At 49.3% G+C, this 12,665-nt stretch overlaps 5 protein-coding genes across 5 annotated transcripts; 2 read left to right on the plus strand and 3 right to left on the minus strand.

Moving 5' to 3' along the window:
* Positions 1 to 491: 491 nt before the first annotated feature.
* On the minus strand, positions 492 to 3,059 carry N7489_003759 (putative actin binding protein; the record flags this gene model as incomplete). The annotated part of the gene is made up of 6 exons (XM_056709511.1): positions 492 to 578; positions 649 to 1,248; positions 1,269 to 2,238; positions 2,265 to 2,554; positions 2,613 to 2,800; positions 2,858 to 3,059. The coding sequence occupies 6 exons, from the start codon at positions 3,057 to 3,059 to the stop codon at positions 492 to 494; spliced, it is 2,337 nt and encodes a 778-aa protein (XP_056567932.1).
* A 988-nt stretch (positions 3,060 to 4,047) lies between these two features.
* Positions 4,048 to 7,217, plus strand: N7489_003760 (uncharacterized protein; the record flags this gene model as incomplete). Its single annotated transcript, XM_056709512.1, has 4 exons — positions 4,048 to 5,445; positions 5,594 to 6,714; positions 6,778 to 6,866; positions 6,931 to 7,217. 4 exons carry the CDS (start codon positions 4,048 to 4,050, stop codon positions 7,215 to 7,217), a joined length of 2,895 nt encoding a protein of 964 aa, XP_056567933.1.
* A 340-nt stretch (positions 7,218 to 7,557) lies between these two features.
* On the minus strand, positions 7,558 to 9,417 carry N7489_003761 (uncharacterized protein; the record flags this gene model as incomplete). The annotated part of the gene is made up of 1 exon (XM_056709513.1): positions 7,558 to 9,417. One exon carries the CDS (start codon positions 9,415 to 9,417, stop codon positions 7,558 to 7,560), a length of 1,860 nt encoding a protein of 619 aa, XP_056567934.1.
* A 525-nt stretch (positions 9,418 to 9,942) lies between these two features.
* N7489_003762 (GPALPP motifs-containing protein 1) lies at positions 9,943 to 10,780 on the plus strand (the record flags this gene model as incomplete). The annotated part of the gene is made up of 2 exons (XM_056709514.1): positions 9,943 to 10,482; positions 10,586 to 10,780. The coding sequence occupies 2 exons, from the start codon at positions 9,943 to 9,945 to the stop codon at positions 10,778 to 10,780; spliced, it is 735 nt and encodes a 244-aa protein (XP_056567935.1).
* Positions 10,781 to 11,446: 666 nt separating this feature from the next.
* On the minus strand, positions 11,447 to 12,229 carry N7489_003763 (uncharacterized protein; the record flags this gene model as incomplete). The annotated part of the gene is made up of 1 exon (XM_056709515.1): positions 11,447 to 12,229. The coding sequence occupies one exon, from the start codon at positions 12,227 to 12,229 to the stop codon at positions 11,447 to 11,449; it is 783 nt and encodes a 260-aa protein (XP_056567936.1).
* Between the last annotated feature and the right edge of the window lie 436 nt (positions 12,230 to 12,665).

Raw genomic sequence — 12,665 nt, forward strand, 5'->3', positions numbered from 1 at the left:
AACAAAAAAAAGAGGGAAAATTAGTTAAAAGTACACGCAAAGTGAGGTCGCGTGCAAACGGTCACCGGGATCCCTGTAGGCCTAAGCAACTCTCCTTGGAACCTTGGGAACAATTGTTTATGGCCACTTTTTCGGCACACGTGATGCTGACATAATCAATACTCCGGTCGTGACGTCGATGATTTGGTGATTTGGTGACTTGGTGACTTTTATATACACGGACATATGCACATAATAATATTCTATGCACTACATGCTGAAAAGGAGTAGAAAAGGATAAGGAATGCCAAGATGCCAATCTACAGATAAGGTGCAACTCGAACGAGGTTTTGTTGACTTGGGTCGAATTGAAATTGGTAGTGGACTGGGTATTTTTATACTCAAAAGAATCAAGGATACGATACATAGGCCACATCTAGTTTGGCAAATCAGTAGAATTTGAATTTTCTCTTGTCGCATTGCTGGGATCGCAGTATCTATGTCTGATCCAATCATTCGTCCAGGCGAACGTAGTTGGCAGGGAATAGACCTCGTTTTCCATTGTACTCACCAAGCCACCAGTCATCATCCGGGAATTCCTACGAGCAGGTTAGCACTGTAGTTAGCGATGGTGCAAAGGCCGGGAAAGACGGGTAATGTCCCACTTACCACGTTGGAAATCTTCGCGTCTTCAGGGAACCCGATCTCGTTATCCTCGGCGGCTTCATAGTCATACAAAGCGGTCGCTGTGACACCTTTGGAGCTTGGAGTAGCCGCCGATGACGCAGCGGCAGTAACAGGGGTGGATGCGGCCGGAACGGGGGCAGCAGCAGGCTCGGGCTCTGGTTCATAGTGGTGGGAACCGGCCGTTGCGTGTGACGCAGGTTCTTTGTCTTCCAGAAGCTCCACATAGTTGGCGGGGAAGAGGCCACGCTCACCCTGAGTATTGACACCCACCCACCAATCCGGGTCCACCATCTCAATGTCCGTCACATACTCTCCCTCCCGCAATTCAATCTCATTATCCTCAGCCTTCTCGTAGTCGTACTGGATCTGGGCTCGCGGTCCACCTTGGGGCTGCTGGTGCTGCTGAGGAGCAGTTGCTTCGGCCGCAGCACGACCCAGATCGTGAGAATCATCCTCAATATCCCTCTCATCCGGAACGGCCTCTTGGAGGCTATGGACAGGCATAGCAGGGGGAGGAGAATGCTGTTCCTCGTGGACATCGGCAACACTGTCGGCAACGCTGTGGCCAACTGGCATGGCAATCTGAATCGGTGAGCTCTCACGCACTGGGGGAGTGGGAGGTGTCGGGGAGCGAGGCTGCGGTGGGGGGGAGAAGGAAGAGCCTGCTGGACATCATGCTCAGGCTCGGACTCGACAGGTCCAGATGACAGCCCCGGTACAGGAACAGGGCGACTGGCCTGCGGAACAGGTGGGGCAGGAGGAGCGAGTGGCGCAGGCGCAGGCGTGTCATGAGCGAATTGCTCATGAATACTACTCACGTGGGGTTGCGGTTCCTCCTCTTGTTGATCATTGGCCTTTGCATCAACAGGTTGCTCAGGAATGTGTGTTTTCTCCTGCGCGGTTTGAACAGGAGCCCAGGACTTGCCCGCATAGGAGCTCTTCCACTCGCCCTGGCCACTGGTTTGGCTCTGAATCGAAGCAGGGGTAGAGACAGTCTCGGTGCTCCCGGGTGACGAAGCCATTCCGCGCTCCTTGGCCTTGCGTTCTGCCCAAATTTGAGCAGGTGTTTTGCCTCCCTCGTCGGCAAAAGTTCGGCTTGCAGCTCCAATCTGCGCACTCGAGCTTGGCTTAGGCTGAATACCAGTTGGGAGGGGTGGCTTTGTTCCAGGGAAGGAGGGACTAGAGCCAAACTTGTTGGCAACCCTTGGTTTGGGTAGGGTGGTCAAGCGCTCCGAAGCAGCGTTAGAGGGCGCAAGTCGCTCGGGCAACGTTGCTGGCTGTCGATTGACTGCGGGGCTCGGTGAGACGTTGTCACTGGTGCCTTCCGGCTTCTGTGCTCTAGCCCGAATAGCAGCGATGTCGACTTTTCCAACGGGCTCGTAAGAACCCTTGACAATCGTCGGGCGCTCATCTGTCAGCTGACCAGATGCGGCAGCTTGCTTCCGAATTGCAGCAATATCGACTTTACCCACTGGCTGGTAACCACCTTTAACCACATCGCTAGAATCATTGGTAGTAGCGGCAGGTTGGCGAGTCCCTGTGGGGTTTGCCTTGAGTTCTTGCAGGTTCACTCTAGTCGGCTGGTAAGCCGACTGTACCTTTCCAATTGGGTGCGGGTTACGGGAGGGGCGTCTGCACCCCATCCATCGTCAGTCACGTCAGACGTTGAAGGTGCGGGCTGCACGCGAGCAGCTGGGCTGGGGGTGATACCCCCGGATCGAGTCGGTGTGAAAGCAGGCTTGCTAGCCACGACAGGCCGGGGCGCTGGGGCCGGGGCAGGAGCATCGCCCACTGAATACTTGGACCCGGAGGAATCTGCCACTCGCTGGATAATTCCCTCGGGGGTTAGATCCCCATCTGCTCGGGCTGTGATCTGCACATGGTATCCCTATCCAGACAAGTCAGTCTCACCGCGGGGATTGCGTCATGGCAAGGGAATTCCTCACGTGAAGGAACTTGGCAACTGTAGCCAGGTGGCTGGTAAAGTAACCCTTTGTTCGTTCCGGCACACCTTCTCCACACCAGCCAATGAGAACGTTCTTTGGAAGGCCAGTGTTGGAGTCCGTTACTTTCACATAGGCGAATTGCACCCGTCCTTCGGAAAATTCCTCGATGAGGTCGGCCAATTCACCCTCTGATAGTACGATTTGTCAGTGTGTGACGGTAGGTTTGGTAGGAAAGGATCACTAACCTCCGGTGCTCTGGACCTTGAGGACACTCTCCTTACCTCCATCTTGCTGGAAGGCACTGACAAGCGGGGTAGAGACTGAGTAGACGACCCATTGGCCATAAGTGGGAGACCCTGCATTCCCAGAAGGGGGTGGTGCATTCACCACTGTCTGATAACTTTTCGATATCGAGGGGCCATTGGAGGAGAGATTGAGAGAAGCCATGACTTTCCGGCGGATAGGCGGGGAGAGGGAAGGGAAAGCTCGTCAAGTTTTAGATGTGTCCACGTGGGAGGGGGTGTTTGCTTTTTTGTTACAATATCTGTATCTCATGCAGTGTTAGTACAAAGCAAGTCAAAGCTCTTATGGTGCAACATAGGTTTCATCGGATAGATAGGAGAGGGAGTTGACGTACTTGTAAACACCGAGTAAAAGGAATAGGATGGGGATGAGAGTTTTCAAAAATGAAGATATCGCCACAAAAAAAAATAACGATAAGTACAGAAACAAGAATATTGAGAGAGGTCAGAAACGATGAAGCCTAGAGGTGGAGAGAGAGAGAGAGAGGAGAGGAGGAGAGGAGAGGAGAGGTTATTGACTATTAGGGGAAATGGTTGTAATACGAGACCTGGTACAGCGAATACATCCACATATCATAATAGTAAATACATATCTAAGGAGCATCTTCACCTTATAAACATACGTAATACAGCTTTAGAAAGTAACTGATTAAAAAGCCTGTCATTGGTATTATCATAAGAAAAGGAGAAAATGAAGATAGCACCTTGCATAGTTCAGTATATGCAAGCAGCTACTGTATATATGTATAGTTGGAGATGTATACATCAGTACATCAGTACATATGTATTTAATGTTACAAACATGTATTGACTGTATTGAGATGTATGTACCTAGGTATTTTACTCCAGGCCTGGACTTCCCCCCCCATTTCTCACCGACAGAGGTGGGGAGCTTCGAGCTATCAAAGAGTTTTCTTCCATTTTTTCCCTTCTTCCTTTTCCTTTTCCTTTCTCTTTGCTCTTTTGAATGTCTTGAATATCTTGAATATCTATCTTCTAATTCTCCTAATTTTCAATTCTAGAATTTCTTCGAAATTACATCGGTCTGGGTGTGAAACAAGTTAATAATCTCATCACTCCCATTCTGTACCTACACAGGGTACACACAAATCATAACAAGGGGGGAAGCAGTCATGGGACCTCCGCAACCCGATCTCAGTTCCAGTCGGAATGCCAACGATTCCTCCAACGATGAATCAGCCACTTCATCCCCGGGTCTCAAGAGTCCCATGGACTCTCCTCTCCACGAAAGCTCCAATGCACTAGATCAGCCTACAGAGGATATTTTGCCCAGAGATCAGCAGCAGAAAACGGCCACCTATGACTATGCCTATGAGAAGTCAATGAGTCACGCCGAGGCAAGACTCTTCTATCAACATCATCAGCTAGCCGCGCGGAACGACACCACCCTACCTTTGAGCCCAGTCGCCCCAGCCCGCTCAGCAGTCGAATTACAACCCGAAGAGCCACCGGCTAACATTACGGATCCGATGAATACCCAAGGCCAGCTCTCTCGCGAGGGATCTATGGTCCTTGAGTCTGAACCCTCGGCACTACGCCTGCAATCCGCCAGTGAGCCTGGTCCTTCTGCGTCTCATTTCCTTGAAGATGACCAGGATGAGGCGAACGATCCTGCCCGAAACCAGGCGGCGCTTCTGGGTGCCGTCTATGGGCAGGAACCATACTCGGCGGCGGAGAGTCTCCAAAGCACCGGGGTGGGGATCAGAGGCCCACAAGTTGCTAGCGGATTTGCGTCTAGCGGTGATGCTGTGACGTCTGAGCTGAATGCCATCTATTGCAAAATCAAGAAATTACTTGATCGACGATCCCGGTACATGGATCTTTCTTTGCAGGGACCCGGAAATGATCCTAAGGACCAACCGGACTGGCAGATCTATCCTCCGCCTCCAGAACCAGCGTGGGATGATGGCAAAGAATATCAACCCGGTAGCCTCGGTGACCCATCTGACGTTGCAGGAAAGAAGAGGAAAATGGGCCAGGACATTGGGGAGGACTTTGACATGGAAGAATTGTTGCCTCTGCCCAAAGAATCGCCCTGGACATATAGGCTGGATGGCAACAGCGTATATCAGGTCTTTGATTCCGAGGCTTCTGCTGACCAGCAGACACCTATTGTCCGGATCCCCTCATTGCGCGATTTCTATATGGATCTGGACGCCGTTGTGGATGTGTCGACCGACGGACCTGCTAAAAGCTTTGCATTCAAGCGATTGTCGTACTTGGAGGGCAAATTCCAATTGTATACATTGCTCAATGAATACCAGGAGATGGCCGACAGCAAGAAGGTCCCTCACAGGGACTTCTATAACGTGCGCAAAGTGGATACACATGTTCATCATTCGGCATGCATGAACCAGAAACATCTTCTTCGCTTCATCAAGAGCAAGATGAGAAAGTCTCCGGACGAAGTCGTCCTTTTCCGAGACGGAAAACATCTGACCTTAAGGGAGGTCTTTGAGAGTATCAACTTGACTGCTTATGACCTGAGCATTGATACTCTGGACATGCACGTAGGTTTCTCATCACATCCCTTGTTTTTGATTATTCGAACTCTACAGTTGATGAAGATGCAAGTCTGAACGCATCAAGCATTTGCTCGTCCTGCCCCTACGCCCCCTTCTAATCCAGGCATTTCTAGTACTGACTCTGACTGCGTAGGCACACACCGACTCCTTCCACCGATTCGACAAATTCAATTTGAAGTATAATCCGGTTGGAGAATCCCGACTGCGTGAAATTTTCCTCAAAACAGACAACTACATCAAAGGTCGCTACCTCGCAGAGATTACCAAGGAAGTAATCTCAGACTTGGAGTCTAGCAAATACCAAATGGTGGAATGGCGTATCTCGATCTACGGTCGTTCCCTTCAGGAATGGGACAAGCTTGCGGCCTGGGTAGTGGACAATAAGTTGTTCTCGCCTAACGTTCGCTGGCTCATTCAAGTGCCTCGTCTCTATGATGTCTACAAAGCAAGCGGCATGATGGAGAACTTTGAACAAGTCATCACCAATGTCTTCCAGCCGCTGTTTGAAGTGACCAAAGATCCTTCTAGTCATCCCAAACTCCACATCTTCCTTCAGCGAGTGGTTGGATTCGACAGTGTGGATGACGAAAGCAAACCCGAGCGTCGGCTGTACAGAAAGTATCCCATTCCCCGGGAGTGGAGCACCAAGCAGAATCCGCCTTACACTTACTGGCTATACTTCATGTTCGCCAATATTGCTTCCCTCAACAACTGGAGGAAACGCCGAGGATTCAACACCTTTGTTCTACGCCCTCATTGCGGAGAGGCAGGCGATCCGGATCATCTGGCTGTCGGCTTCCTCTGCTGCCACAGCATCAGTCATGGTATCTTGCTGCGCAAGGTTCCTCTACTGCAGTACCTTTACTATCTGGATCAGATCGGCATTGCCATGTCACCACTCAGTAACAACGCTTTGTTCCTCACATACGATAAGAACCCCTGCGCTACCTTCTTCAAGCGAGGACTCAATGTGTCATTGTCCACCGACGATCCATTGCAGTTTGCATTCACAAAGGAGCCTCTCATTGAGGAATATTCAGTCGCCGCACAGATCTACAAATTCAGCGCAGTCGACATGTGCGAACTGGCGAAACATTCAGTTGACCAAAGTGGATTTGAGCGCTCCCTTAAAGAAAGATGGCTCGGCTCGAATTGTTCCATGCCTGGAGTCGCTGGCAATAATGTTGCAAAGAGCAATGTACCAGATATTCGTGAGGCATTCCGGCATGAGACTTTGCTCGGAGAATTGTCCTTGTAAGTTGCCCATGATGTCTTCGGCGTCAAGGAAATGGGGCTAACCGTGCATCCTCTCGTCAGGATCGAGCGATATTCCGAGGGCAATGTGACCGGGGAGCAGAAGAGCTTGGCCCCAAGCCCACCAGGGGTAGCGGTGCCCTCGAATCATGGTAAATCTATCTTGGGGGATGATCAGGAATTATGCAGCTGACTGACTTCGAAATCCATTTTTAGATCACCATACATCTAACCTCGAGTCCCAATCTGAGCTGAGTTCAAGTGCAGCTGACACTACAGATGCCTTACCCAGCGAAACCCATGGTACAAATCAGATGGCCACCTCCCCTTCGACGCCATCAACGTACCTAGCTCGATCACCTCGCCTTGGAACGGGTGAGTTCTCGTCTCCCAGTGGCAACCCTGCCCTTGGAACAGGGGTTGGGGGACCAGACGGTCTGCCAGAGCAGAAGATTTTCCCGGGCATCGTTCACGAGAGGGCGCGAAAGGGAAATATGCAATAGAATTACACGCCAGCGGGTTCGGGTGACACATATATCGCAGCCTAGGGGAGGAGAGCAAGATATTGGAGCAATATCAATGGAAATCGACTCCTCACTCAATGGAGTTCAAAATTAAAGTGATTATCTTCCGACACAATAGTGCCCTCGTAGCACATATATACCATGGACATGCTGCACATGCACAGTCCTATGGGAAAAAAGGAAAAGAGAAAAGAAAAGAAAAACCTCAAGAACGCCAGATGAAATAGCCACAGTTGGGTGAATTCAATTGGGGCCCATTTGTATCAACACGAATGCACTCCTCTTCGACATAACATATAAATGAAATCTTGAAACCATTTCAAATAGCCCAGCTGCCTCTTCGTTCTGGGAGTCCCCAGCCTTCAAGATTTGTATCTTCTTCAGCCATGCCAGGCTCCTGTCTCGCCCACTCCTGGATATATAGACGGAGAGCTTTCCACCGTGTACAGGTATCCGCGAGATCATCCTTCCCTGAGGCCACAAGATAGCCCCTAGCATCAGTTTGCAAGTCATCCCGGCGAAGGTCCTCGACCGAGATGCCCGAAATTCGGCTGAGTTCGTAATCATAGTAACGGGCAAGGCACGGGTAACCCAAAGACAAGTAATTATAAATTTGAGTCACAAATCCATCATGAAATTCGGACTCAATGGCTTTCTGGAGATTAGGGCTCGCGGGCTTCCGGGAACTGTGGTTCCCGGGCGAGGCTTCGAAACGGTCCAGATTTGTATATGAAGGAGATGGGCTGAGCCCCATGCTAATACCAGCCTCATCGACACGAGGCATGGGGGTAACAATTCCAGGTAGGAGACCGTGCACTTCCCGCTCTTGGCCGTCGTCTTTGCAACAAGTGCCCTTCCAAAGCCCAGCACCCTTTCCGCCGCCACGAGGAGGCGCTGCGTACCACAGGTCACCACAGCCAGTGCAAAGATCATCCACACCACGGGAGGCTGCATCAATGCTAGAGTGCTCACATATTGTTCCCTCGGGTGAGTCGCTTCGAGGAAGGACGATGTCACTGCCAAGCATGGGCGGGGTCTTGCCATTCTTATTGTGTTCTGATGAAGACTTTGGTTGTCCAGATGCACCCATAGCCCGGACCCTCATTTCAGCCTCCTCCTTGTGGTGGCGCATATACTCAAGTTCCCAGGACAAATCTGCCGAAGATTGTCGTCGAGATTTGATATGATGATACTTCATAGACACATCATAATCGTCCGAGTCCCCATCGTCTTCGTCGATGGCGAAATGATCAACAGGCTCGTACACCTGCTCGTTGGGAAACGCAGCCAATGCCTGCTCCTTCAACTGGATCTGTGCAGATCGAGCGGCAAGAGAGAGCAAGAATTCCGAGATCTCTCCGTCGCAAATTTCACGGGGTAACTCGCTCGTGCATAGATCCCGTGACGCTTTATTGGAAGGCCCAGGGGGTGAAGTGCACGCCGAATGCGATCTGGAGTTATCCGATTCTTCGCTGCTGTTAGAGGGGATCGATGGGAGGTCCGGAACTCGAAACGAGTGCCTGCGGGCTTGTTGTCGGCGCAAAAGACTGGAAAATGAGAATTGAGACTCTGATGGCAGATAAGTGGGCGCATTCGGCTTTGTATCTGACCACAGTGTCGTGTCTGGAGAAGTGATTGTATGGGGCGCTGAAGATCCTACGGCATTGTGCCGTTGGACAAACCGAACAGGTTCCCCTTTTCGAACCGAGCGAGTGTCGCTTTCTATCAGGTCGGGCTTAAATCTTCTTGGAGCGGTCGATGTCTTGCTTTGTGACGCAGAATTCCTCTCATGTACCTCGTAAGTCGAATGAGACCGTCTATTACTAGTTTTGCTTGTTTCAATCGGTTCAGGTAGGAATCTTCTGGTGGACCGCTGTTCACAGGGTTCTTTTGAGTGTATTTCGGGCTTTGACGGAGCGGATTGGTTTGCTCCACTCAAGGTGGACTGTTGGACGTTGGAGCTTCGTGATACGGTTTCGATTGGCTGGGCCAGGAATCTCCGAGGGGCCCTGGGTGATACTTGACTTCGTGAAAGTGCAGAACCGAGTGCTCGATGTCGATTATCCGAAGAAATTGGCTGACACTCATAAGGAGTGGTCAGATCTTGGAGTTTGGCCGTAGATCGACACCCCTCCGTGGGCATGCTAGGTTTCCCATGTGCTTCTGGGGGGTGGCCCATTGTCAAATGCTTGCAATCTATGACAACCTTGAATCATGCTATCAGGTGTCTCAAGATGGTTGGCAGAGAATAAGCATTTTAGGGTTCAGATTCAAGGCACGTTCCTTCTTATCGGTGTGTTTTGTTTATGAGAGCATGCGGGGGTCGAAAGAGCGGTCTCGATGTGAGGAGAAAAAACAAAGAAAGCGCGCAGCCTGATGTAATGCATCAGATATCACTGAACATCTTGTTCAAAGAAGAAGAAGGAGGAGGAGGAGGAGAAGGAAGCTGAAATTATGCCCCAAAAGGTAACAAGATACAAGATATTAAGGGACGTTGAGCTTCAAAAGGTTGAGGGAAGAGTGGTATTTGTTATGTACTGTAATTTACCAGGTCCCACCATACCGTACCAGTATGTTGTACCTTCCTAATGACATCAGCTCTGTTACAATACCTTATGGTAATACCTAGGTACGCGATAAGCCCGATAAGATAATATGTCATTTCTTCTTTCTTTTCTTCTTTTCCTCTTCCTCCACTTCAACAATGGACTCTAAAGACAAGCGGAAGTTTGAGAATGATGATTCTTATCCTGGTTCAGTCTCAAAGCAGCGGAAGGTAATTGGACCTTCACTACCTCCGCCTCGAGAGGCCGATGCAGCGAACAGTGAAACTAGCAATGAAGATGATGATGATGACGACGATGATGATTTCGGTCCAAGTCTTCCTCCGTCTGGTTCAGTGAAAGGCCCTGTACCCCCAGTGCCTACCGTTTCCACGGCTTCTAGTATACCTAAACCGGTGGAAAGGGAAAGCCAGCGAGATCAATGGATGCTGCAACCTCCTTCCCACTCCGACTGGTCTTCCAAGGTCGATCCTACACAACTACGAAACCGCAAGTTCAATACAGGCAAATCAGCCACGGCACCTAAGAACATGGATTCCTCGTGGGTGGAGACTCCAGAGGAGCGAATGAGGCGTCTGCAGGATACAGTTATGGGCGTTGCTGCCTCAACAAATCAGCCCGAGGATAACAAAGGTGCTACAAAAGCAAAGCTGATGGAGGATCAAATCAAGAGATACAAGGTAATTTCTCGCATGTTCTATCCTCTTTCCTCGGAGAGGGCACTTGATACTTTATTTCCTCCGTGTTCTTAATTTTGTTCTGACGTGGATGTTCTTGTTGTAGGACATGACTGGGAAGAACAGTCGATTGGAAACACCAGGTCAGGCTGAGAAAGAAGATGATGATCCAAGTACTCGTGCCTTTGATCGAGAGAAGGATATGGCAGTTGCTTCAAAGATATCCAGTGCGCAGCGCCGGGAGATGGTAAAAAAGGCTGCGGATTACAACACACGTTTTACAAAGGGCAACTTCTTATAGCTATTCCTAGCTATAACCATATGTCTTTATAATTTGAATGACCCGGTTGACAATAGTCCAGTCTTATCACAATTTGTTTTGTTACGGCCAGGCGCCTACTCTATAGATCAAGTCTGAACTTCGACCACTCCGCAGATCGTGTTTACATCCAACCCAGCTCAAATCTTTAGCCACAAGGTTCCCGGTGCCTAGTGTAGACGGGTCACCGGTGCATGATCTCGACAAACAGGCAATTATTATATGGACCGATCCAAGTCCCTAAAAGTCTGAAAGTGGGTACCGCTGTCAGGAGGTAGATGTAGGCAGAAATGTAAAATGCCAAGTCTAAAGTACATGTATATAGAAATCCAGTATAAGGAAGGGATAGAGGAATTGGACGCGTAGTTTATCCAGTATATTGAATTACGACACAGAAATGATAACGGGATTAGTATCCATATTTATGTTGGATGTGTGTACTTGGGTACAAATAGGTTTTAATGTAGCATCTTAAAATATGTTTCCTTATTACACACTCGTCCTCCCCGCGTTATATTTGGCGCACCCATAAGGGCGTTTGTTTTTCGGCTTTTTTCCTTTAAAGAAAATCAGATAGAGAATTCTATAGGGTCATACATGTATAACCTTCCCGATGTCGAACCCATCCTTTGGCCCCTTCGAATCGGTCTACGGTAGGACGTACCCCCGTTGATTTGCCACGACTCGTATGCCCTGGTTTCTGAATTCCGTGGTGTAGTGTGTGTGCCCGAAAACCCAGAATTTGATGCCACTCGATTTTGAGATCTGCGAAAGGACATCAGTTGCAAAGGCGGAGCTCCAGGCGTTGTTCGCGTGCTGTGGGCTGGATGTGCCCTGGAGGGACGGGGCGTGGTGTGTCACGACCAATACAGACTGCTTTCTGCTCCATGTCTTGCTTTGGGTTTGTATCGATTCTATCCCACTTAGCAGCCAGGCAAGGTCCGCCTCATGAGATCTATTGTGATCGTTAACGGACCAATCCCGAATTCTTTTGAAGTCTTGTATTCTCGAACAAACAATGTCCCTTGCTTCATCCGGAACTCTAGACCAAAGTGTACAGCCAAGGATAGTGACATGGGATCCGGGAATGTCATAACGTCCCCGGTAGAGGAGGATAAGGCGCCCGTTCAAACAATGCTCCTGCTCAAGTTGCCTAGCCCTCCGTAGTCCTGCTGCAAAGGTGTCACTGTAGAACTCATGGTTGCCAAGTATCAGAAAGACAAGCTCGAATCGGTCTGTTTGCTTTTGTAAGAAACAGCGGTAGTTGTCGTAGTCCACCAATCGCCCCGCATCACCGGCAAGGACGAGATATTTAGCGCATACGGGTATCTCAAAGGATGAGTATTGTTGGTTGACCTCAAGATGAAGGTCAGAGAGAACTTGGAAAGAGGCTGACGATTTGTCAAAGATCGAGAGTATTCCCTCAAACATTATGGAAGAGCAGTCTGAATGGACAAGTGAATGCGCAGGAGCTGACAGATCCAAGGGCAAAGCATGCACTAGGGCAGGGCCTAACCGAGTAATATCTCATGTCTCTATCCTCCTTAGTGCTCTGAGTCACCGGGTTGGAAGCGCTGTGCCAAGTCTTCACTGATGGTGTCTAACTATTTCGAGAAATAGTCTATAATTACTAGAATAGTATCTACTATCCTTTCTTTCTAGATCGATTAAGATAAATCTGTAATAAAATCTATTAATAATTCGGTAAAAGGCTAAGATAGAATCGGTAGTAATTCGAGCTTAGTAAAAGGATAATATCTTAGCGTTTAGATAGTTAGTATATTATATAAGATTTAATATATTATGATGAACGAGAGAAGTATACTATATAACTTAATACTACTACTATATAAAGGGGTAAGAAAAG

Source organism: Penicillium chrysogenum, assembly GCF_028827035.1.
Source record: "Penicillium chrysogenum strain IBT 35668 chromosome Unknown utg000002l_segment0_segment0, whole genome shotgun sequence".
NCBI lineage: Eukaryota > Fungi > Ascomycota > Eurotiomycetes > Eurotiales > Aspergillaceae > Penicillium > Penicillium chrysogenum.